Source organism: Scyliorhinus torazame, chromosome 12 (genome assembly GCF_047496885.1).
Source record: "Scyliorhinus torazame isolate Kashiwa2021f chromosome 12, sScyTor2.1, whole genome shotgun sequence".
Lineage (NCBI taxonomy): Eukaryota > Metazoa > Chordata > Chondrichthyes > Carcharhiniformes > Scyliorhinidae > Scyliorhinus > Scyliorhinus torazame.
The window spans coordinates 229,141,967-229,169,388 of record NC_092718.1 but is presented as its reverse complement, the minus strand read 5'-3'; the positions used below and the strand labels follow the sequence as shown (position 1 = coordinate 229,169,388).

Below are 27,422 nucleotides of genomic sequence, written 5' to 3'. Positions count from 1 at the left end.
GAGCAGTGGCACCACGGCTAGCTCTGATGTTCAGAAGGGAGGGTCAAAGCGCAGAAGAGCAATAGTAATAGGGGACTCTATAATCAGGGGCACAGATAGGCGCTTCTGTGGACGTGAAAGAGACTCCAGGATGGTATGTTGCCTCCCTGGTGCCAGGGTCCAGGATGTCTCCGAACGGGTAGAGGACATCCTGAAGGGGGAGGGCAAACAGGCAGAGGTCGTTGTACATATTGGTACTAACGACATAGGCAGGAAGGGGCATGAGGTCCTGCAGCAGGAGTTCAGGGAGCTAGGCAGAAAGTTAGAAGACAGGACCTCGAGGGTTGTAATCTCGGGATTACTCCCTGTGCCACGTGCCAGTGAGGCTAGAAATAGGAAGATAGAGCAGCTAAACACGTGGCTAAACAGCTGGTGTAGGAGGGAGGGTTTCCGTTATCTGGACCACTGGGAGCTCTTCCGGGGCAGGTGCGACCTATATAAGAAGGACGGGTTGCATCTAAACCGGAGAGGCATAAATATCCTGGCCGCGAGGTTTGCTAGTGTCACACGGGAGGGTTTAAACTAGTATGGCGGGGGGTGGGCACGGGAGCAATAGGTCAGAAGGTGAGAGCATTGAGGGAGAACTAGGGAATACGGACAGTGGGGCTCTGTGGCAGAGCAGACAGGGAGAAGTTGCTGAACACAGCTGGTCTGGTGGCCTGAAGTGCATATGTTTTAATACAAGACGTATTACGGGTAAGGCAGATGAACTTAGAGCTTGGATTACTACTTGGAACTATGATGTTGTTGCCATTACAGAGACCTGCTTGAGGGAAGGGCAGGATTGGCAGCTAAACGTTCCAGGATTTAGATGTTTCAGGCGGGATAGAGGGGGATGTAAAAGGGGAGGCGGAGTTGCGCTACTGGTTCGGGAGAATATCACAGCTGTACTGCGGGAGGACACCTCAGAGGGCAGTGAGGCTATATGGGTAGAGATCAGGAATAAGAAGGGTGCAGTCACAATGTTGGGGGTTTACTACAGGCCTCCCAACAGCCAGCGGGAGATAGAGGAGCAGATAGGTAGACAGGTTTTGGAGAAGAGTAAAAACAACAGGGTTGTGGTGATGGGAGACTTCAACTTCCCCAATATTGACTGGGACTCACTTAGTGCCAGGGGCTTAGACGGGGCGGAGTTTGTAAGGAGCATCCAGGAGGGCTTCTTAAAACAATATGTAGACAGTCCAACTAGGGAAGGGGCGGTACTGGACCTGGTATTGGGGAATGAGCCCGGCCAGGTGGTAGATGTTTCAGTAGGGGAGCATTTCGGTAACAGTGACCACAATTCAGTAAGTTTTAAAGTACTGGTGGACAAGGATAAGAGTGGTCCGAGGATGAATGTGCTAAATTGGGGGAAGGCTAATTATAACAATATTAGGTGGGAACTGAAGAACATAGATTGGGGGCGGATGTTTGAGGGCAAATCAACATCTGACATGTGGGAGGCTTTCAAGTGTCAGTTGAAAGGAATTCAGGACCGGCATGTTCCTGTGAGGAAGAAGGATAAATACAGCAATTTTCGGGAACCTTGGATAACGAGAGATATTGTAGGCCTCATCAAAAAGAAAAAGGAGGCATTTGTCAGGGCTAAAAGGCTGGGAACAGACGAAGCCTGCGTGGAATATAAGGAAAGTAGAAAGGAACTTAAGCAAGGAGTCAGGAGGGCTAGAAGGGGTCACGAAAAGTCATTGGCAAATAGGGTTAAGGAAAATCCCAAGGCTTTTTACACATACATAAAAAGCAAGAGGGTAGCCAGGGAAAGGGTTGGCCCACTAAAGGATAGGCAAGGGAATCTATGTGTGGAGCCAGAGGAAACGGGCGAGGTACGAAATGAATACTTTGCATCAGTATTCACCAAAGAGAAGAAATTGGTAGATGTTGAGTCTGGAGAAGGGTGTGTAGATAGCCTGGGTCACATTGAGATCCAAAAAGACGAGGTGTTGGGTGTCTTAAAAAATATTAAGGTAGATAGGTCCCCAGGGCCTGATGGGATCTACCCCAGAATACTGAAGGAGGCTGGAGAGGAAATTGCTGAGGCCTTGACAGAAATCTTTGGATCCTCACTGTCTTCAGGGGATGTCCCGGAGACTGGAGAATAGCCAATGTTGTTCCTCTGTTTAAGAAGGGTAGCAAGGATAATCCAGGGAACTACAGGCCGGTCAGCCTTACTTCAGTGGTAGGGAAATTACTGGAGAGAATTCTTCGAGACAGGATCTACTCCCATTTGGAAGCAAATGGACGTATTAATGAGAGGCAGCATGGTTTTGTGAAGGGGAGGTCGTGTCTCACTAACTTGATAGAGTTTTTTGAGGAGGTCACTAAGATGATTGATGCAGGTAGGGCAGTGGATGTTGTCTATATGGACTTCAATAAGGCCTTTGACAAGGTCCCTCATGGTAGACTAGTACAAAAGGTGAAGTCACACGGGATCAGGGGTGAGCTGGCAAGGTGGATACAGAACTGGCTAGGTCATAGAAGGCAGACAGTAGCAATGGAAGGATGCTTTTCTAATTGAAGGGCTGTGACCAGTGGTGTTCCACAGGGATCAGTGCTGGGAACCTTGCTCTTTGTAGTATATATAAATGATTTGGAGGAAAATGTAACTGGTCTGATTAGTAAGTTTGCAGACGACACAAAGGTTGGTGGAATTGCGGATAGCGATGAGGACTGTCAGAGGATACAGCAGAATTTAGATTGTTTGGAGACTTGGGCGGAGAGATGGCAGATGGAGTTTAATCCGGACAAATGTGAGGTAATGCATTTTGGAAGGTCTAATGAAGGTAGGGAATATACAGTGAATGGTAGAACCCTCAAGAGTATTGAAAGTCAAAGAGATCTAGGAGTACAGGTCCACAGGTCATTGAAAGGGGCAACACAGGCGGAGAAGGTAGTCAAGAAGGCAGACGGCATGCTTGCCTTCATTGGCCGGGGCATTGAGCATAAGAATTGGCAAGTCATGTTGCAGCTGTATAGAACATTGGTTAGGCCACACTTGGAGTATAGTGTTCAATTCTGGTCGCCACACTACCAGAAGGATGTGGAGGCTTTAGAGAGGGTGCAGAAGAGATTTACCAGAATGTTGCCTGGTATGGAGGGCATTAGCTATGAGGAGCGGTTGAATAAACTCGGTTTGTTCTCACTGGAACGAAGGAGGTTGAGGGGAGACCTGATAGAGGTCTACAAAATTATGAGGGGCATAGACAGAGTGGATAGTCAGAGGCTTTTCCCCAGGGTAGAGGGGTCAATTACTAGGGGGCATAGTTTTAAGGTGAGAGGGGCAAGGTTTAGAGTAGATGTCCGAGGCAAGTTTTTTACGCAGAGGGTAGTGGGTGCCTGGAACTCGCTACCGGAGGAGGTGGTGGAAGCAGGGACGATAGTGACATTTAAGGGGCATCTTGACAAATACATGAATAGGATGGGAATAGAGGGATACGGACCCAGGAAGTGTAGAAGATTGTAGTTTAGTCGGGCAGCATGGTCGGCACGGGCTTGGAGGGCCGAAGGGCCTGTTCCTGTGCTGTACATTTCTTTGTTCTTTGTTTGTTTTGACATTAAGAAATAAGCTGTACCAGTAATCGAGATCAAGGCCAAGTAAGCACCATAGCAACATGAAGGCACCATTGTTCATAATGTGGATAAAGCAAAGTCAGCAGAAAACCAGTAGAAACCAGTCTTGATAAAAGCACAGAACCGCATTCCATAACATACACAAATATTCAAACATGAAGCATTCAGAACTTATGTTGCACATTAAGGATTGACAGTTAACCATCGAATCAAATATGTTTGATTCTCACCCAAACCAATTAGGACGACATAGAGGTGTAGACAGATGGCTTCAGACGGATAAAATTCCCTTTAAACATGATGGTTTGCACGGCCATCTTTATTCCGGGATCATCCTATACTTTGACCTAACTATTCGCTATCTCTATTTTCATATTTTCACTTTTCCACTCTAAATCTTGAAGTAAATGCAAGCTGTTCTGCCGTAAGCAAGAAACCATTTCTGTACTTTTTTGCAAGTTAAATTGTTTATAAGTTCCTTCTCTTTAAGTCCTTTGCTAGCCGGGCTTTATTGAGAATTGATTTAAGTTTCTCTCAATTGTAATTAAATAGAGGCAATAAAAGATTCTTATTTGCATCCGAGGCGTTTAACTCAAATTTCTACTGAGTTTTAGTGTTGCAAGACTTCACTAGATCCGCATGGTAGATCTCTTCAAAGCCAATCAGTTCAAAGATCAGCCATGATCTCATTGAATGGTGGAGCAGGCTCGAGGGGCCAGATGGGCTACTCCTGCTCCCAGTTCTTATGTTCTTAAAGGCAAGTAGGGGTTGATGACAAATGTTGTCCAAGCCAATGTCACCCACAGCCCATGAAAGAGGAAAGAAACCTGCCCCAAACATGATCCAAAAGCAACCCCGACAAGGTTTTCTTTTCAGGCTTTTCACGCATGGCATTCCCCACCCACCACTGGGTGAATACTAGTGACACCGCCTTTAACACCGGTTATGGGCGAGGCATTTTCAGAACCCCAAAATGTATCATGGAGTTCAACCAACCTCTCCCTTTAATGGATTGTTGCTTTTGAAGCACGCGGCTTGTTCCCCAGGTGTGATATTCCAATTATAGACACATGGTTTTTAAACACAAAACAATGTTTATTCTATGAACTCAACTTAACCTTTTAAATAAACATTGGATCCCGTAACACCCCTTACTTCAAAGATAACCCCGAACATAATACAGCACTAAATAATCCCTCAAAATGTTCCTTCGAACACCCAAAAGGCTCCAAACCTTCAAAACAGTAACGCACCAGGTCACAGAATATATATATTTTCTGTTGGGTGACAAAGATATATTAGCTTGGTTAACTTCAGCTCCAGCACCTTGCTTTCCTTCCTGTAGCTCTCTTGAAACACACAGACACACACAAGCTGCTTTTTCAAACTGGCTTTCTCCCTTGAAGCAGATCACAGCAAATCAGAACTTCTCAAGCTGCTGTCTCAAACTGGCTTTCTCCTTTTAAGCAGCTCACAGCAAAACAGCCAGGCACTTTTAAACTGCTCTCAGCAAAACCAGCCAGGCACTTTTCAGCTGCTCTCAGCAAAACTGAAACCAAAAGCAGAAGTGAGCTCAGCTCCCCTCCACCCCACCCCGTGACATCACTTCAGTAATATGATCATCTCCATTCCTTAAAGGTACATTGCTTAAACATCCATTTCTTAAAGGTGCTCTCACATGACACACCATAATACTAGCCAAGCTCATATCAAAGCTCCAAAACCTAGATCTTGGCTCCTCCCTCTGCAACTGGATCCTTGATTTTCTAACCCATAGACCGCATCAGTAAGGATAAACAGCAATACCTGTTCCACGATAGTCCTCAATTCCGGGACCCTACAAGGCTGCATACATAGCCCCCTACTGTACTCCATATACACACACGACTGCATGGCAACATTTGGCTCCAACTCCATCTACACGTTTGCTAATGACACGACTGTAGTGGGTAGGATCTTGAACAACAATGAGTCAGAGTACAAGAGGGAGATAGAGAACCTAGTGGAGTGGTGCAGCACAACAATCTATCCCTCAATGCCAGCAAAGCTAAAGAGCTGGTCATTGACTTCAGGAAGCAAAGTATCATCCCCACCCCTGTCTGCATCAATGGTCCCGAGGGGGAGATGGTTGACAGCTTCAAATTCCTAGATGTGCACATCACCAACAATGTGTCCTGGTCCACCCACGTCGACACTATCACCAAGAAAACACAACACCGCCTAGGCTTCCTCAGGAAACTAAGGAAATTCAGCATGTCCACATTGACTTTTACCAACATTTACAGGGGCACCATAGAAAGCATCCTACCTGGCTGCATCACAGCCTGGTATGGCAACTGCTCGGTGCAAGACCGCACAAAACTACAGAGTCCATCAAAGGGCGGCACGGTAGCACAGTGGTTAGCACTGTTGCTTCACAGCTTCAGGGTCTCAGGTTCAATTCCTGGCTTGGGTCACTGTCTGTGCGGAGTCTGCACGTTCTCCCCGTGTGTGCGTGGGTTTCCCCCGGGTGCTCTGGTTTCTTCCCACAGTCCAAAGATGTGCCGGTTAGGTGGATTGGCCATCCTAAATTGCCCTTAGTGTCCAAAAAGGTTAGGTGGGGTTATGGGGATAGGGTGGAGGCATGGGCTTAAATAGGGTACTCTTTCCAAGGCCAGTGCAGATTTGATAGGACGAATGGCCTCCTTCTGCACTGTAACCTCGATGATAATCATACACGATGAACCCGCCTCCCATCCATTGACTCCTGTCTACACTTCCCACTGCCTTGGGAAATTAGGCAGCATAATCAAAGATCCCTCCCACCCGGCTTACTCACTCTTCCAACCTCTTCCATCGGGCAGGAGATACAAACGTTTGAGAACACGCACTAACAGATTCAAAAAGACTAGTTGCACAGTGTAGAATTCTGTGGTTAGAGATATCATGTAGTTTAGTTTAATAACTTGTTGACTTGTTTGAATCTTATTTAAGTCGTGTAAATAAATCAGTTTTGTTTATGAGCTTTGCTTGATGTTTTTTGTTCAACACCACGTTCTCGAGACACCCTGATTTACAAAACAGAGAACATCACATACTCTATCAGCAGTGGAAGGGGCGTTGGCACGTGGGGAGGCTGCCAAGTTATAACTGGAAATGTGCTGGCCCACAGAGTGCCCCAGCAGCAAGGGATGTCCCTGGTGAAGGCGCTCAAGTACAAGCGAGCCTGATCTGACATGCCTTCATTCCAGGAGCCTCTCCATTATGGCTGGCCCATGTCTGCTGCAATCTGAGCAGAAACCAGCGCCACCAGTGGCACTGCTGAGTCATTGTATTCCTTCAGGGCTTCCAAAAATGGTCACGGCAGGATTGTCCCGTGGTTGCGTTTCCTCCGGATGCTCCGGTTTCCTCCCACAAGTCCCAAAAGACGTGCTGTTAGGACATTCTGGATTTTCCCTCAGTGTACCCGAACAGTCACTGGAGTGTCGTGACTAGGGGTTTTTCACGGTACCGTCATCGCAGTGTTAATGTAAACCTATTTGTGACACGAGTAAAGATTATTATTTTAACCAGAACAGGGTGACTGCCACATGTATTACATTCAGCCCATTGTTTTACAACCTGTGCCAAGTTTAACCAACAGAATCTGAATAAATGCTCTTACCCATCACCGTGCTGAATAACATTCTGGCCAAACAGGGTGTCATTGTTGTTTTGGAAGTGTGCCTTGATATTGGTGTCAATATTGAAGGTGTCTGATCCATTCAGGGCTGCAGTAAGCAGAGAAATAATAAATTAGGGGAAGGAACAGTTAGCCTGGTAACACTGTAAAATACATCAGTGCTATATTGGAATGATAATCATGAATTGATCATATATAATGTGTTACATTTGAAAGAACCTAGCAGAGACAATTTTGGCAAGCAGGACCTCAGATATAGAAATCTCCAGATTGACAACACAAGTGATAACAAAAATAGAAGGATAAGGCAGCTGAATGTCTGGCTGCACAGATGGTGCAGGAGAGAGGGCTTTAGATTCCTGAGATATTGGGACTGGCTCTCGGGGAGATAACACCTGTAGAAGATGGATGGATTGCACCTGAACATAACATAAGAACTAAGAGCATGAGTAGGCAATTCTGCAAGAGCCTGCGATCATGGATGATCTCCTCTCGGCCTCAACTCCACTTTCCTGCCTATTGTCCATAGCCCACATGATAGCACAGTGGTTAGCACAGTTGCTTCACAGCTCCAGGGTCCCAGGTTTGATTCTCAGCTTGGGTCACTATCTGTGCGGAGTCTGCACATCCTCCCAGTGTGTGCGTGGGTTTCCTCCGGGTGCTCCGGTTTCCTCCCACAGTCCAAAGATGTGCAGGTTAGGTGGATTGGCCATGCTAAATTGCCCTTAGTGTCCAAAAAGGTTAGGTGTGGTTGCTGTGTTACGGGGATAGGTTGGAAGTGTGGGCTTAAGTAGGGTGCTCTTTCCAAGAGCCAGTGCAGACTCGATGGGCTGAATGGCCTCCTTCTGCACTGTAATTTCTATGAAAACCCATTACAATTTCAAAATCTGTCTACCTCCTCTTTATCAAATGCCTTCTGGAAGTCCAGACATGCTACATCTACAGGATGTCCATTATTCACTTGGACTGTTACTTCTTCAAAGAATTCAAGCAAATTAGTCAAACATGATTTACCCTTCATAAAACCACGCTGACTCTGATGGATTGTGTTTTCCATACATAGAAACATACACAGAAAATAGAAGCAGAAGGAGGCCATACGACCCTTCGAGCCTGCTACACCATTTTGACTTTCTAACTCTCCTATGTTACTCCTTAATAATGGATTCTAACAATTTCCCAATGACAAATGTTAAAATAGCCTGCCAATAGTTTCCTACTTTCTGCCTTCCTCTCTTTTTGAATAAAGGCGTTATATTAGAACATAGATAGAACATAGAAAAATACAGCACAGAACAGGCCCTTCGGCCCACGATGTTGTGCCGAACCTTTGTCCTAGATTAATCACAGATTATCATTGAATTTACAGTGCAGAAGGAGGCCATTCGGCCCATTGAATCTGCACCGGCTCTTGGAAAGAGCACCCTACCCATAGTCAACACCTCCACCCAACACTAAGGGCAATTTTGGACACTAAGGGCAATTTATCATGGCCAATCCAGCTAACCTGCACATCTTTGGACTGTGGGAGGAAACCGGAGCACCCGGAGGAAACCCACGCAGACACGGGGAGGATGTGCAGACTCCACACAGACAGTGACCCAAGCCGGAATCGAACCTGGGACCCTGGAGCTGTGAAGCAATTGTGCTATCCACAATGCTACCGTGCTGCCCTTAAGAACAAATAAATCTACACTATATCATTTTACCGTAATCCATGTACCTATCCAATAGCTGCTTGGAGGTCCCTAATGTTTCCGACTCAACTACTTCCACAGGCAGTGCATTCCATGCCCCCACTACTCTCTGGGTAAAGAACCTACCTCTGACATCCCCCCTATATCTTACACCATTCACCTTAAATTTATGTCCCATTGTAATGGTTTGTTCCACCCGGGTAAAAAGTCTCTGACTGTCTACTCTATCTATTCCCCTGATCATCTTATAAACCCCTATCAAGTCGCCCTCATCCTTCTCCGTTCTAATGAGAAAAGGCCTAGCACCCTCAACATTTCCTCGTAAGACCTACTCTCCATTCCAGGCAACATCCTGGTAAATCTCCTTTGCACCTTTTCCAAAGCTTCCACATCCTTCCTAAAATGAGGCGACCAGAACTGCACACAGTATTCCAAATGTGGCCTGACCAAGGTTTTGTACATCTGCATCATCACCTCACGGCTCTTAAATTCAATCCCTCTGTTAATGAACGCGAACACACCCATAGGCCTTCTTCACAGCTCTATCCACTTGAGTGGCAACTTTCAAAGATGTATGAACATAGACCCCAAGATCTCTCTGCTCCTCCACATCGCCAAGAACTCTACCGTTAACCCTGTATTCCGCATTCATATTTGTCCTTCCAAAATGGACAACCTCACACTTTTCAGGGTTAAACTCCATCTGCCACTTCTCAGCCCAGCTCTGCATCCTATCTATGTCTCTTTGCAGCCAACAACAGCCCTCCTCACTATCCACAACTCCACCAATCTTCGTATCATCTGCAAATTTACTGACCCACCCTTAAACTCCCTCATCCAAGTCATTAATGAAAATCACAAAGAGCAGAGGACCCAGAACTGATCCCTGCGGTACGCCACTGGTAACTGGGATCCAGGCTGAATATTCGCCATCTACCACCACTCTCTGACTTCTATCGGTTAGCCAGTTCGTTATCCAACTGGCCAAATTTCCCACTATCCCATGCCTCCTTACTTTCTGCAGAAGCCTACCATGGGGAACCTTATCAAATGCCTTACTAAAATCCATGTACACTACATCCACTGCTTTACCTTCATCCACATGCTTGGTCACCTCCTCAAAGAATTCAATAAGACTTGTAAGGCAAGATCTACCCCTCACAAATCCGTGCTGACTATCCCTAATCAAGCAGTGTCTTTCCAGGTGCTCAGAAATCCTATCCTTCAGTACCCTTTCCATGACTGTGCCTACCACCGAAGTAGGACTAACTGGCCTGTAATTCCCAGGGTTATCCATATTCCCTTTCTTGAACAGGGGCACGACATTCGCCACTCTCCAATCCCCTGGTACCACCCCTGTTGACAGTGAGGACGAAAAGATCATTGCCAACGGCTCTGCAATTTCATCTCTTGCTTCCCATAGAATCCTTGGATATATCCCGTCAGGCCCGGGGGACTTGTCGATCCTCAAGTTTTTCAAAATGCCCAACACATCTTCCTTCCTAACAAGTATTTCCTCCAGCTTACCAGTCTGTTTCACACTGTCCTCTCCAACAATATGGCCCCTCTCATTTGTAAATACAGAAGAAAAGTACTCATTCAAGACCTCTCCTATCTCTTCAGACTCCATACACAATCTCCCGCTACTGTCCTTGATCGGACCTACCCTCGCTCTAGTCATTCTCATATTTCTCACAGATGTGTAAAAGGCCTTGGGGTTTTCCTTGATCCTACCCGCCAAAGATTGTTCATGCCCTCTCTTAGCTCTCCTAATCCCTTTCTTCAGTTCCCTCCTGGCTATCTTGTATCCCTCCAATGCCCTGTCTGAACCTTGTTTCCTCAGCGTTACATAAGTCTCCTTTTTCCTCTTAACAAGACATTAAACCTCTCTTGTCAACCATGGTTCCCTCACTCGACCATCTCTTCCCTGCCTGACAGGGACATACATATCAAGGACACATAGTACCTGTTCCTTGAACAAGTTCCACATTTCACTTGTGTCCTTCCCTGACAGCCTATGTTCCCAACTTATGCACTTCAATTCTTGTCTGACAACATCGTATTTACCCTTCCCGCAATTGTAAACCTTGCCGTGTTGCACGCACCTATCCCTCTCCATTACTAAAGTGAAAGTCACAGAATTGTGGTCACTATCTCCAAAATGCTCCCCCACTAACAAATCTATCACTTGCCCTGGTTCATTACCAAGTACTAAATCCAAAGCCATCCGGAACGCCAAGAGAGAATATCAAACCAAGCTAGAGTCACAGACAGACTCTCGGCGGTTGTGGCAAGGACTAAACAACATAACGGGCTACAAAGCGAAGCCGAACAGTATCTCTGGCAGCAGCGCACCCCTCCCCGATGAACTCAATGCATTCTATGCTCGGTTCGAGCAGGTAACCAACAATCCGCTGGCGAGTGCCCCAGCAGCCCATAATTCACCCATACACACCATCACAGCTTCCGAAGTCAGATTGGCCTTCCTGAAAGTGAACCCTCGGAAGGCGACGGGCCCAGACGGGATCCCTGGTCGTGCACTCAGAGCCTGCGCGGACCAGCTGGCAGAGGTATTCACGGACATCTTTAACCTGCCCCTACTCCACTCCGAGGTCCCCACCTGCTTCAAGAAGACCACCATCATACCGGTACCAAAGAAGAACCAGGCAACGTGCCTCAATGACTACCGACCAGTGGCCCTGACTTCAGTCGTAATGAAGTGCTTCGAGAGGTTGATCATGAAGCGCATCACCTCCATACTCCCAGAACGCCTTGATCCACTGCAATTCGCATACCGCTGCAACCGGTCCACATCAGACACCATTTCCCTGGCCCTATGCTCATCCCTAGAGCATCTCGAAAACAAGGACTCCTACATTAGACTCCTATTTATTGATTACAGCTCCGCCTTCAACACCATAATCCCAGCTCATATCAAAGCTTCAAAACCTAGGACTTGTCTCCCCACTCTGCAACTGGATCCTCGATTTTCTGACCAACAGACCACAATCAGTAAGAATGAACAACAACACCTCCTCCACAATAGTCCTCAACACCGGCGCCCCGCAAGGCTGCGTACTTAGCCCCCTACTCTACTCCCTGTACACACACGACTGCGTGGCAAAACTTGGTTCCAACTCCATCTACAAGTTTGCTGACGATATGACCATAGTGGGCCGAATCTCGAATAACAATGAGTCCGAATACAGGAGGGAGATAGAGAACCTAGTGGAGTGGTGTAGCGACAACAATCTCACCCGCAATGCCAGCAAAACTAAAGAGCTGGTAATTGACTTCAGGAAGCAAAGTACTGTACACATCCCTGTCAGAATCAACGGGGCCGAGATGGAGATGGTTAGCAGTTTCAAATTCCTAGGGGTGCACATCTCCAAAAATCTGTCCTGGTCCACCCACGTCGACGCTACCGCCAAGAAAGCACAACAGCGCCTATACTTCCTCAGGAAACTAAGGAAATTCGGCATGTCCACATTGACTCTTACCAACTTTTACAGATGCACCATCGAAAGCATCCCATCGGGCTGCATCACAGCCTGGTATGGCAACTGCTCGGCCCAGGACCGCAAGAAACTTCAGAGAGTCGTGAACACCGCCCAGTCCGTCACATAAACCTGCCTCCCATCCATTGACTCCATCTACACCTCCCGCTGCCTGGGGAAAGCGGGCAGTATAATCAAAGATCCCTCCCACCCGGCTTACTCACTCGTCTAACTTCTCCCATCGGGCAGGAGATACAGAAGTCTGAGAACACGCACGAACAGACTCAAAAACAGCTTCTTCCCCACTGTCACCAGACTCCTAAATGACCCTCTTAGGGACTGATTTCATTAACACTACACCCTGTATGCTTCATCCGATGCCAGTGCTTATGTAGTTACATTGTATATGTTGTGTTGCCCTAATATGTATTTTCTTTTATTCCCTTTTCTTCTCATGTACTTAATGATCTGTTGAGCTGCTCGCAGAAAAATACTTTTCACTGTACCTCGGTACACGTGATAATAAACAAATCCAATCCAATATTGCCCCTCCTCTGGTTGGACAATCTACATACTGTGTTAGAAAAGCTTCCTGGACACACTGTACAAACACCACCCCATCCAAACTATTTGATCTAAAGAGTTTCCACTCAATATTTGGGAAGTTAAAGCCGCCCATGACTACTACCCTATGACTTCTGCGCCTTTCCAAAATCTGTTTTCCAATCTGTTCCTCCACATCTCTGCTACTATTGGGGGGCCTATAGAAAACTCCTAACAAGGTGACTGCTCCTTTCCTATTTCTGACTTCAACCCATACTACCTCAATAGGGTGATGCTCCTCGAACTGCCTTTCTGCAGCTGTTATACTATCTCTAATTAATAATGCCACCCCCCCACCTCTTTTACCACCCTCCCTAATCTTATTGAATCGTCTATAACCAGGGACCTCCAACAACCATTTCCGCCCCTCTTCTATCCAAGTTTCCGTGATGGCCACCACATCGTAGTCCCAAGTACCGATCCATGCCTTAAGTTCACCCACCTTATTCCTGATGCTTCTTGCGTTGAAGTATACACACTTCAACCCATCTCCGTGCCTGCAAATACTCTCCTTTGTCAGTGTTCCCTTCCCCACTGCCTCATTACACGCTTTGGCGTCCTGAATATTGGCTACCTTAGTTGCTGGACTACAAATCCGGTTCCCATTCCCCTGCCAAATTAGTTTAAACCCTCCCGAAGAGTACTAGCAAACCTCCCTCCCAGGATATTGGTGCCCCTCTGGTTCAGATGCAACCCGTCCTGCTTGTACAGGTCCCACCTTCCCCAGAATGCGCTCCAATTATCCAAATACCTGAAGCCCTCCCTCCTACACCATTCCTGCAGCCACGTGTTCAACTGCACTCTCTCCCTATTCCTAGCCTCGCTATCACGTGGCACCGGCAACAAACCAGAGATGACAACTCTGTCTGTCCTAGCTTTTAACTTCCAGCCTAACTCCCTAAACTCATTTATTACCTCCACATCCCTTTTCCTACCTACGTCGTTGGTACCAATGTGCACCACGACTTCTGGCTGCTCACCCTCCCCTTTAAGGATCCTGAAGACACGATCCGAGACATCCCTGGCCCTGGCACCCGGGAGGCAACATACCTTCCGGGAGTCTCGCTCGCGACCACAGAATCTCCTATCTATTCCCTTAACCATTGAATCTCCTACAACTATAGCTTTTCTATTCTCCCCCCTTCCCTTCTGAGCCCCAGAGCCAGACTCAGTGCCAGAGACCTGGCCGCTGGGGCCTTCCCCCGGTAGGTCATCCCCCCCAACAGCATCCAAAACGGTATACTTGTTTTGAAGGGGAACGGCCACGAGGGTTCCCTGCACTGTCTGCCTGTTTGTTTGTTTTCCCCTGACTGTAACCCCGCTATTGTTGTCCTGTACCTTGGGTGTGGTTACCCCCCTGTAACTCTTCTCTATCACCCCCTCTGCCTCCCAGATGATCCGAAGTTCATCCAGCTTCAGCTCCAGTTCCCTAACACGGTCTTTGAGGAGCTGGAGTTGAGTGCACTTTCCCGCAGGTATAGTCAGCAGGGATACCGGTGGTATCCCTCACCACCCACATCCTACAGGAGGAGCATGCAACTGTCCTAGCCTCCATCCCCTCTTAACTTACAGAATATAGCTGCCCTGTGGACCAACTGGATCTCCGCCCTCCGACTCTGCTCCCAGTCAGCTGCACTCTCTGTAAACACCTGGCTCTCTTCACACTCTTTGCGGAAATGTAGGAAACAAAATGAAAGGAGCACCTTACTCCCTCCTCACCTAACTCCCTCAGTCACCAAACTCTCACTATAGCACTCAAATGCACCAAATTCAGCACTCCCTCAGTCACCAAACTCTCACTATAGCACTCAAATGCACCAAATTCAGCACTCAGTGCATTTTTCCAATCCACTGGAACCTTTCCTACATCCAGGGAATTTTTGAATATTACAACCAATGGACACTATCTCCACTGTCACTTCCTTTAAGACCGTAGGATGGAGGCCATCAGGCCCTGGGGGCCTGTCTGCCTCGAATGCCAATAGTTTGCTCAATACTTTTTCTCTTGTGATATCGATTGTTTTAAGTTCCTCATTTTCAACAACCTCTGCATTACCTGTTACTATTGGGATGGTGCTAGTTTCAGCATAACCTCCCGCTTTTAAACTCTATGCCTCAGCTGATAAAGGCAAGTATACCATAGGGTTTCTTAACTGCATCCACCTGCTCTGCTACCTTAAAGGACCGGTGTACATGCACACCAAGGTCCCTCTGATCCTCGGTGCTTCCCAGGGTCCTGCCGTTTATCATGTATTCCTTTGCCTTGTTTGTCCTGTCCAATATCACCTCACACTTATCCGGATTGAATTCCATTTGCCACTGATCAGCCCGTCTGACCAGCCCGTCTATATCCCCCTGTAATCGAAGGCTATCCTTCTCACTATTTGCCACCCCACCAATTTTCATATCATCCGCAAACTTACTGACCAACCCTCCTACATTCATATTTAAATCATTTATGTAACTCACAAACAGCAAGGGCCCCAATACTGATCCCTGCAGGACCCCTCTGGACACAGGCTTCCGGTCAGAAAAACACCCCTCGACCACCACCCTCTGCTTGCTGCCACTCAGCCAATTCTGGATCCAATTTGCCAAATTTCCTTGGATCTCATGGGCTCTTACCTTTGCTGTCAGTCTCCCATGTGGGACTTTATCAAAAGTCTTGCTGAAGTCCAAGTAGATTATGTCAAATGTATTTCCCTCATCTACAATCCTGGTCACCTCTTCGAAAAATTCAGTCAAGTCAGACATGACCTCCCCTTAACAAAACCATGCTGACTGTTCCTGATGAATCCCTGCCTCTCCAAATGCAGATTAATTCTGACTCTCAGAATTGCTTCAATAGTTTCCCCACCACTGAGGTTAGACTGATTGGCCTGTAGTTTCCTGGTTTATCCCTTCCTCCCTTCTTGAATAATGGCACCACATTGACTATCCTCCAGTCCTCTGGCACCTCTCCTGTGGCCAGAGAGGAATTGAAAATCATTGCCAGCGCCCCTGCTATTTTCTCCCTTGCCTCACTCAGCAGCCTGGGATACATTTAATCTGGCTCTCTATATTTGTCTACCTTTAAGCCTGCCAGACCACTCAGAACCTCCTCTCTATGTTAATTTCTTTGCTTTTATGACAGTACTTCGCCCTGATTACTATACCCACACTGTCCTCTCACGGGTGAACACTGACACAGAGTTTTTATTCAGAAACCCTCTGGCTCCACACTGTGGACCTTAATGGGGCCGACTCTTTCCCTAGTTATCCTTTTACCCTTAAAGTACTTGTAAAACAACTTAGGATTGTCCTTTACTTTACCTGCCATTAGCCTTTCCTGTCCCTTTTACTCTCCTAATTTCCTTGTAACTTTCCTCTTGCACATTCTATACGCCTCTAGGGCTGCTACTGTTTTGAGCCCACAATATCTGCCATAAACTTCCATTTTTCTCCTTATCCAATGCTGTATATTGATTTTGCATCTGCACCATTTCTGTGTTCCCCATTGTTTACACCGAGACTCGTCCTCTAAGGGACCAACGTTCACTTTCGCTACTTTCGTCCCTTTCCCTTTTACCTACTTATAAGACCATAAGACATAGGAGCAGAATTAGGCCATTTGGCCCATTGAGTCTGCACTGCCATTCAATCATGGCTGGTCCGCTTCTTATCCCCATTCTCCTGCCTTCTCCGCATTGTGGTGAACGTATTGCATTAACCGTTCACCATGTATGTAACTGTACCACGCTGTTGCCCATGAGGGCTCCACCGAAAGAACATAGAACATAGAACACTACAGCGCAGTACAGGCTCTTCGGCCCTCGACGTTGCGCCGACCTGTGAAACCACTCTAAAGCCCATCTACACTATTCCCTTATCTTCCATATGTCTATCCAATGACCATTTGAATATCCTTAGTGTTGGCGAGTCCACTACTGTTGCAGGCAGGGCATTCCACGCCCTTATTACTCTCTGAGTAAAGAACTTACCTCTGACATCTGTCTATATCTATCTCCCCTCAATTTAAAGCTATGTCCCCTCGTGCTAGACATCACCATCCGAGGAAAAAGGCTCTCGCTGTCTACCCTATCTAACCCTCTGATCATCTTGTATGCCTCAATTAAGTCACCTCTTAACCTTCTTCTCTCTAACGAAAACAGCCTCAAGTCCCTCAGCCTTCCCTCATAAGATCTTCCCTCCATACCAGGCAACATTCTGGTAAATATCCTCTGCACCCTTTCCAAAGCTTCCACATCCTTCCTATAATGCGGCGACCAGAATTACACGCAATACTCCAAATGCGGCCGCACCAGAGTTTTGTACAGCTGCAACATGACCTCATGGCTCCGAAATTCAATCCCTCTACCAATAAAAGCTAACACACCGTATGCCTTCTGAAGAACCCTCTCAACCTGGGTTGCAACTTTCAGGGATCTATGTACATGGACACCGAGATCTCTCTGCTCATCCATACTACCAAGAATCTTACTATTAGCCCAGTACTCTGTCTTCCTGTTATTCCTTCCAAAATGAATCACCTCACACTTTTCTGCATTAAACTCCATTTGCCACCTCTCAGCCCAGTGCTGCAGCTTATCTATGTCCCTCCATAACTTGTAACATCCTTCCGCACTGTCCACAACTCCACCGACTTTAGTGTCATCTGCAAATTTACTCACCCATCCTTCTATGCCCTCCTTCAGGTCATTTATAAAAATGACAAACAGCAGTGGCCCCAAATCAGATCCTTGTGGTACACCACTAGTAACTGGACTCCAGTCTGAACATTTCCCATCAACCACCACCCTTTGTCTTCTTCCAGCTAGCCAATTTCTGATCCAAACTGCTAAATTCCATGAATCCCATGCCTCCGTATTTTCTGCAGTAGCCTACCATGGGGAACCTTATCAAACGCTTTACTGAAATCCATATACACCACATCAACTGCTTTACCCATCCACCTGTTTGGTCACCTTCTCAAAGAACTCAATAAGGTTTGTGAGGCACGACCTACCCTTCACAAAACTGTGTTGATTATCTCTAATCAAATTATTCCTTTCCAGATGATTATACATCCTATCTCTTATAAACTTTTCCAAGACTTTGCCCACAACAGAAGTAAGGCTCACTGGTCTCTAGTTACCGGGGTTGTCTCTGCTCCCCTTCTTGAACAAGGGGACAACATTTGCTATCCTCCAGTCTTCTGGCACTATTCCTGCAGACAAAGATGACTTAAAGATCAAAGCCAAAGGCTCAGCAATCTCCACCCTAGGAGGAGATAGACCATTGTAAGGTATTACCTGTGGTAAGAACATAAGAACATAAGAACTAGGAGCAGGAGTAGGCCATCTGGCCCCTCGAGCCTGCTCCGCCATTCAATGAGATCATGGCTAATCTTTTGTGGACTCAGCTCCACTTTCCGGCCCGAACACCATAACCCTTAATCCCTTTATTCTTCAAAAAACTATCTATGTATCACGTTGGTGCCTTTGTGGGCTCCGCCCCTGGCTCCTCCCCTTGAGGGGAGGTAAAAAGAGCACTAGCCCTGTAGGCAGCTCTCAGTAGCAGAGCAGTTGCAGGCAGGCACTGTTCTATTCGATTGAAGCCACAGTTTCCTTCAACTCCTCCTTTCGTGTGAATTGATGGTCGCATCAATTTAATCGACTACACCACAATGGAATCGGCCATCAAACCTGACCGACTGGAACTCGACCCGCAAGCCACGGAGGTGAAAAGGAGTTTTTCGCACTGGCTCCGCTGTTTCGGGGCCTACCTCGCAGCCTCCTCCTCGCCTTTCGTCTCCGCCGATCAGGAGCTGAGCCTCCTCCACGCCCGGGTGAGCCATTGAATCTCTGTACAACTCGAGGAAGTTTCCACCTACGCAGATGCCCTCGCGATGCTGAAGCGTCTATATGTAAGACCAGTGTACGAGATGTACACGCGGCATCTCCTCACTACTCGCCGCCACCGCCCGGGGAATCGCTGGAGGAGTACCTACGCGACCTCAAAGTCCTTGCGCGAAGTTGCAACTACCAGGCCGTTACGGCCACTCAACATATGGACCTCGCAGTGGCTGGGGTCAGGTCCAACTACGTGAAGCAGCGCCTACTCGAGAAGGGTGCCCTCGACCTGGAAAAGACGGTAAAGCTAGCATCCTCCCTAGAAGTAGCGTTCCAAAGCCTCAACGCGTTCCCGTCTGATCACGCGACCCCCTCGTGGACCCCCAACCAAAGAGTACCCCAGGCCTGTGCCGTGCGACTGCCCGCCCAACACGGGGGGCTACCCTGCTATTTCTGCAGCCAGCATCAGCACCCCAGGTAGCGCTGCCCGGCCCGGAACGCGAACTGCAGCGACTGCGGAAAAAGAGGACATTTTGCTGAGGTTTGCCTGGCCAACCCTCAAAATCGCAGGCCCGACCCTCAGACTCACAGGCCCGCAGATCCCGCAGTGTAGGGGCAGCACGGTAGCCTTGTGGATAGCACAATTGCTTCACAGCTCCAGGGTCCCAGGTTCGATTCTGGCTTGGGTCACTGTCTGTGCGGAGTCTGCACATCCTCCCCGTGTGTGCGTGGGTTTCCTCCGGGTGCTCCGGTTTCCTCCCACAGTCCAAAGATGTGCAGGTTAGGCGGATTGGCCATGAAAAATTGCCCTTAGAGTTGGGTGGGGTTACTGGGTTATGGGGATAGGGTGGCGGCGTTGACCTTGGGTAGGGTGCTCTTTCCAAGAGCCGGTGCAGACTCGATGGGCCGAATGGCCTCCTTCTGCACTGTAAATTCTATGATAATCTATGTAGCAGCTTGCCTGCCGGCTCCGCCCCGGACGGGTCATCGGCCTCGTGCTGTCCGTGGGGGCAGCCATCTCCAAGCCCGCACAACGTGTGCGATTCAAGGGGGCCGCCATCTTGGCCATCCTCGACCACGCGGCCCGCCACGTGCGACTCGTGGGGGCCGCCATCTGCAACGCCTTCCGACACGTGCAACCGACGGGGGCAGTCATCTTGGGACCACCCCAGCACCTCCGACCACGCCGGCTACCCTCAACTCAGCGCGGTCACCCTGGACCAGTCACGACCCAAACACCTCCAGAGCTCCATGATGAGCGTCCGGGTAAATGGACACGAAATACCTTGCCTGTTTGACTCCGGGAGCACGGAGAGCTTAATTCATCCAGACATGCTAAGACGCTGCTCGCTCCCAATCTTCCCGGCGCACCAAACCATCTCCCTCGCTTCTGGGTCACACTCGGTGCAGATACGGGGGTGCACTACCGCAACCCTAGCAATACAGGGCGCCGAGTACGCCGATTTTAAGTGATATGTACTCCCCGACCTCTGCGCTCCTTTCCTGTTGGGACTGGACTTCCAGTGTAACCTCAAGAACCTAACTCTGAAATTCGGCGGGCCCCTACCCCCACTCACCGTATGTAGCCTCGCGACACTAAAAGTCGACCCTCCCCCGCTCTTCGCAAATGTCTCTGCCTACTGTAAGCCAGTCGCCACCAGAAGCAGGCGGTATAGCATTCAGGATAGGACTTTTATCAGGTCTGAGGTCCAGCGACTCTTGCAGGAGGGGATCATCAAGGCCAACAATAGCCCCTGGAGAGCTCAGGTGGTGGTCGTCAGGACCGGGGAAAAGAACCGGATGGTTGTTGATTACAGCAAACCATAAACCGGTACACGCACCTTGATGCGTACCCCTTTCCCGGATGGCAGACATGGTTTTTTTTTTTAATAAATATTTTATTGAAAATTTTTGGTCAACCAACACAGTACATTGTGCACCCTTTACACAACATTATAACAATACAGATAATAATGACCTTTTTTATATAAACAAACAACAACAAATAAATAAATATTAAATAACAAAAATGAAAACTAGCCCTAATTGGCAACTGCCTTGTCACAGGCTCACTTAGGCTCGGTAGTGCCAGCCCCCCCCTATCCCTACTACGCTGTAAGAATCCCTTCCTCACATTAGCCTGTGCAATGTGCCCCAATTCTTAGCTATCTGGATCCCCAGGTAACGAAAGTCTCTTGTTACCTTCCTCAACGGTAGATCTTCTATTTCTCTACTCTGCTCCCCTGGATGCACCACAAACAGCTCACTCTTCCCCATGTTCAATTTATACCCTGAAAAATCCCCAAACTCCCCAAGTATCCGCATTATTTCTGGCATCCCCTCCGCCGGATCCGCCACATATAGTAGCAGATCATCCACATATAAAGATACCCGGTGTTCTTCTCCTCCCCTAAGTATTCCCCTCCATCTCCTGGAACCTCTCAGCGCTATCGCCAGGGGCTCAATCGCCAGTGCAAACAGTAATGGGGACAGAGGACATCCCTGCCTTGTCCCTCTATGGAGCCGAAAATATGCCGATCCCCGTCCATTCGTGACCACGCTCGCCACTGGGGCCCTATACAACAGCTGCACCCATCTAACATACCCCTCTCCAAAACCAAATCTCCTCAACACCTCCCACAGATAATCCCATTCCACTCTATCAAATGCTTTCTCCGCATCCATCGCCACTACTATCTCCGTTTCACCCTCTGGTGGGGCCATCATCATTACCCCTAACAGCCTCCGTATATTCGTGTTCAGCTGTCTCCCCTTCACAAACCCAGTTTGGTCCTCGTGAACCACCCCCGGGACACATTCCTCTATTCTCATTGCCATTACCTTGGCCAGGACCTTGGCATCCACATTTAGGAGGGAAATTGGTCTGTAGGACCCGCATTGTAGCGGATCCTTTTCCTTCTTTAAGAGAAGCGATATCGTTGCTTCAGACATAGTCGGGGGCAGTTGTCCCCTTTCCTTTGCCTCGTTAAAGGTCCTCGTCAGTACCGGGGCGAGCAAGTCCAAATATTTTCTGTAAAATTCAACTGGGAATCCGTCCGGTCCCGGGGCCTTTCCCGTCTGCATGTTCCTAATTCCTTTCACCACTTCTTCTACCGTGATCTGTGCTCCCAGTCCCACCCTTTCCTGCTCTTCCACCTTGGGAATTTCCAGCCGATCCAAAAAATCCATCATTCTCTCCCTCCCATCCGGGGGTTGAGCTTCATACAATTTTTTATAAAATGTCTTGAACACTTCATTCACTCTCCCCGCCCCCCGCTCCATCTCTCCTTCCTCATCCCTCACTCCCCCTATTTCCCTCGCTGCTCCCCTTTTCCTCAATTGGTGTGCCAGCAATCTGCTCGCCTTCTCCCCATATTCATACTGTACACCCTGCGCCTTCCTCCATTGTGCCTCTGCAGTGCCTGTAGTCAGCAAGTCAAATTCCACATGGCCTTTGCCTTTCCCTGTACAGTCCCTCCTCCGGCGCTTCCGCATATTGTCTGTCCACCCTCAAAAGTTCTTGCAGCAACCGCTCCCGTTCCTTACTCTCCTGCTTCCCTTTATGTGCCCTTATTGATATCAGCTCCCCCCTAACCACCGCCTTCAACGCCTCCCAGACCACTCCCACCTGAACCTCCCCATTGTCATTGAGTTCCAAGTACTTTTCAATACATCCCCTCACCCTTAAGCACACCCCCTCATCCGCCATTAATCCCATGTCCATTCTCCAGGGTGGGCGCCCTCCTGTTTCCTCCCCTATCTCCAAGTCTACCCAGTGTGGGGCATGATCCGAAATGGCTATAGCCGTATATTCCGTTCCCCTCACCTTCGGGATCAATGCCCTACCCAACACAAAAAAGTCTATGCGCGAATAGACTTTATGGACATAGGAGAAAAACGAGAACTCCTTACTCCTAGGTCTACTGAATCTCCACGGGTCCACACCTCCCATCTGCTCCATAAAATCCTTAAGCACCTTGGCTGCTGCCGGCCTCCTACCAGTCCTGGACTTCGACCTATCCAGCCTTGGTTCCAACACCGTGTTAAAGTCTCCCCCCATTATCAGCTTTCCCGTCTCTAGGTCCGGGATGCGTCCTAGCATTCGCCTCATAAAGTTGGCATCATCCCAGTTCGGGGCATACACGTTTACCAAAACCACCATCTCTCCCTGTAATTTGCCACTCACCATCACGTATCTGCCCCCGTTATCCACCACTATAGTCTTTGCCTCGAACATTACCCGCTTCCCCACTAATATAGCCACCCCCCTGTTTTTCGCATCCAGCCCCGAATGGAACACCTGCCCCACCCATCCTTTGCGCAGCCTAACCTGGTCTATCAGTTTCAGGTGCGTTTCCTGTAACATAACCACATCTGCTTTAAGTTTCTTAAGGTGTGCGAGTACTCGTGCCCTCTTTATCGGCCCGTTGAGCCCTCTCACGTTCCACGTGATCAGCCGAGTTGGGGGGCTTCCCACCCCCCCCCCCCCCTTGCCGGTTAGCCATCATCTTTTTCCAGCTTCTCACCCAGTTCCCACGCAGCTGTATCTCCCCCAGGCGGTGCCCCCCCCGCCCATCCTCTCCCGTACCCACTCCCCCCTTTCCCCAGCAGCAGCAACCCAGTAATTCCCACCTCCCACCCCCCCCCGCTAGACCCCCCGCTAGCGTAATTACTCCCCCCATGTTGCTCCCAGAAGTCAGCAAACTCTGGCTGACCTCGGCTTCCCCCCTTGACCACGGCTCGCACCGTGCGACGCCCCCTCCTTCCTGCTTCTCTATTCCCGCCATAATTATCATAGCGCGGGAACCAAGCCCGCGCCTCTCCCTCGGCCCCGCCTCCCATGGCCAACGCCCCATCTCCTCTCCCTCCCCACCTCCCCCCATCGCCACCTGTGGGAGAAAGAAAAGTTACCATACTGCAGGATTAGAACATAAAACCCCTCTTCGCCCCCCCCATTCGCCCCACCACTTTGTCCAAACGTTCTTTTTCATAATCCACTCATTCCAGTTTTTCTTCTACAATAAAAATCCACGCTTCATCCGCCGTCTCAAAGTAGTGGTGCCTCCCTTGATATGTGACCCACAGTCTTGCCGGTTGCAGCATTCCAAATTTTATCTTCCTTTTGTGAAGCACCGCCTTGGCCCGCTTAAAGCTCGCCCTCCTTCTCGCCACCTCCGCACTCCAGTCTTGATAAACGCGGATCACCGCTTTCTCCCATTTACTGCACCGAGTTTTCTTCGCCCATCTAAGGACCATTTCTCTATCCTTAAAACGGAGGAATCTCACCACTATGGCTCTGGGAGTTTCTCCTGCTCTCGATCCTCGCACCATAACTCGGTACGCTCCCTCCACCTCCAACGGACCCGTCGGGGCCTCCGCTCCCATTAACGAATGCAGCATCGTGCTCACAGATGCCCCGACGTCCGCCCCCTCCACACCTTCAGGAAGGCCAAGAATCCTCAGGTTGTTCCTCCTTGCGTTGTTTTCCAGTGCCTCCAACCTCTCCACACATCGTTTCTGGTGTGCCTCCTGTATCTCCGACTTCACCACCAGGCCCTGTATATCGTTCTCATTCTCGGCTGCTTTCGCCTTCACGACCCGAAGCTCCTGCTCCTGGGTCTTTTGTTCCTCTTTCAGCCCTTCAATCGCCTGTAGTATCGGGGCCAACAACTCTTTCTTCATTTCCTTTTTTATCTCCTCCACGCAGCATTTCAAGAACTCTTGTTGTTCAGGGCCCCATATGAAACTGCCACCTTCCGACGCCATCTTGGTTTTTGCTTGCCTTCCTTGCCGTTGTTCCAAAGGATCCGCTGCAATCCGGCCACTTTCCTCTCCTTTTTCCATCCGTGTCCAGGGGGAACACCCTCCTGGTTTACCGCACGGTGTTTTTAGCCGTTAAAATTGCCGTTGGGGCTCCTATCAAGAGCCCAAAAGTCCGTTCCACCGGGAGCTGCCGAAACGTGCGACTTAGCTGGTCATCGCCGCACCCGGAAGTCTCGATGGCAGACATGGTTAACCAGATCCTACACTACCGGGTGTTCACCACGGTGGATCTGAAGTCTTGCGTACCAGCCAGTTCCCAATCCCCGCGGGGGACCGCCACTACACGGCCTTTGAGGCAGACGGCCGCTTCTTCCATTTCCTCTGGGTCCCCTTCCACATCACAAACGGGGTCTCGGTCTTTCAAAGAACCATAGACCGAATGGTGGACCAGTATGGGCTCCGGGCCACATTTCTGTACTTGGACAACGTCACCATCTGCGGCCATGATCAGCAGGACCACGATGCCAACCTCCAGAGATTTCTCCAAACCGCCCAGACCCTTAACCTCACTTACAACAAGGAGAAATGCGTTTTCCGCACAACCAGACTAGCTATCCTCGGCTACGTCGTGGAAAACAGGGTTCTAGGACCTGACCTGACCGTATGCGCCCACTCCTGCAACTCCCCCTTCCCCACTGCCCCAAGGCCCTGAAAAGGTGCCTCGGGTTTCTGCAGCCCCCAGCTTCCTCAATACTACCTGTCCCTCTGCATATCTTTGTGTCATCTGCAAACTTAGCAATAGAGCCTTCAGTTCCTTCTTCCAGATCATTAATGTATATTGTGAAATGTTGTGGTCTCAGCACCGACCCCTGCACACCACTAGTCACCGGCTGCCATCCTGAAACAGACCCCTTTATCCCCATTCTTTACCTTTTGCCAGTCAGCCGATCCTCTATCCATGCCAGTATCTTACCCTTAACACCATGGGCTCTTAACTTATTTAACAGCCTCCTAAAAAGCACGTTGCTAACGGCCTTCTGGAAATCTAAATAGATCACGTCCACTAGTTCTCCTTTGTCTAACTTCCCTGTTACCTCCTCAAAGAATTCTAACAGATTTGTCAGACAAGACCTGCCCTTGACGAAGCTGTGAGACCCTACGCCATGCTCCACCCCTCCTAGGCGGAGGTTACGAGGACAAGTATTTACAAGTGGAGCCTGGGTGCCACAGCTGTTGAAGGGAGCGGGAGGCTGACAAAACTCTCAAAAACACTCTCTTTTCAGGCTTACTGGGAGGTGGCTATCTGGGCTAGGGGGAGTTGCAGGGAACGGCTTGGTGCCAAGTCCATGGATTTGGAGTCTACTTCTCGGGATTGGGGTGGCCTGGCTCAGACCACCATTGCTGCAGTATGTGAATTTAAATGCACCTGTTTGGTGCTACTTACAGGCTCCAGGCTGCTCACACTGCTGACTGCTCACTGTGGGCGGCACGGTAGCACAGTGGTTAGCACTGTTGCTTCACAGCACCAGGGACCCCGCTTCAATTCCTGGCTTGGGTCACTGTCTGTGCGGAGTCTGCATGTTCTTCCCGTGTCTGCGTGGGTTTCCTCCGGGTGCTCCGGTTTCCTCCCACAGTCCGAAGACGTGCTGTGAGGTGACTTGGACATTCTGAATTCTCCCTCTGTGTACGCAAACAGGCGCCGGAATGTGGCAACTAGGGGCTTTTCACTTCTTTGTGAAGTAATAATGCCAATCACTATGCTATCGTGCCGCCCTTTCTGTCTGTCCTTCCTAAGCACTGAATAGCCCTCAATGGTTAGCTCCCATCCTTAGTCACCTTGGAGCCATGTCTCCATAATCCCAACTATGTCATATCCCTACTATTTTCTCCCAGTTGAACTGAATTGCAACTGATTTGCGCTCGTAGTGGGAATGCAAATCCGAAAGCGATTCACAATCTTTGCCATGCAAATTCTTTGGTAAGATTCTTGGTAGTGTGGATGAGCAGAGAGATCTCGGTGTCCATGTACATAGATCCCTGAAAGTTGCCACTCAGGTTGAGAGGGTTGTTAAGAAGGCGTACAGTGTGTTAGCTTTTATTGGTAGAGGGATTGAGTTTCGGAGCCATGAGGTCATGTTGCAGCTGTACAACACTCTGGTGCGGCCGCATTTGGAGTATTGCGTGCAATTCTGGTCGCCGCATTATAGGAAGGATGTGGAAGCATTGGAAAGGGTGCAGAGGAGATTTACCAGAATGTTGCCTGGTATGGAGGGAAGGTTAAGAGGTGACTTATTTGAGGCATACAAGATGATCAGAGGATTGGATAGGATGGAGCCTTTTTCCTCGGATGGTGATGTCTAGCACGATAAGGGAATAGTGTCGACGGGCTTTAGAGTGGTTTCACAGGTCGGCGCAACATCGAGGGCCGAAGGGCCTGTACTGTGCTGTAATGTTCTATTTAGAACATAGAACATAGAACATAGAACAATACAGCGCAGTACAGGCCCTTCGGCCCACGATGTTGCACCGAAACAAAAGCCATCTAACCTACACTATGCCATTATCATCCATATGTTTATCCAATAAACTTTTAAATGCCCTCAATGTTGGCGAGTTCACTACTGTAGCAGGTAGGGCATTCCACGGCCTCACTACTCTTTGCGTAAAGAACCTACCTCATCTATTACCCCTCAGTTTAAAGTTATGTCCCCTCGTGCCAGCCATATCCATCCGCGGGAGAAGGCTCTCACTGTCCACCCTATCCAAC

General features: G+C 48.9%; 1 protein-coding gene across 1 annotated transcript in view; it reads right to left on the bottom strand.

Moving 5' to 3' along the window:
* The window catches only part of LOC140387050 (integrin alpha-E-like), a 434,586-nt gene that overhangs the window by 376,862 nt on the left and 30,302 nt on the right, over positions 1-27,422 (bottom strand). Inside the window, exon 2 of the mRNA XM_072470061.1 lies at positions 7,247-7,352. Coding sequence (XP_072326162.1) covers positions 7,247-7,352 — 106 coding nt within the window. The remainder of the gene's footprint in view (positions 1-7,246; positions 7,353-27,422) is intronic.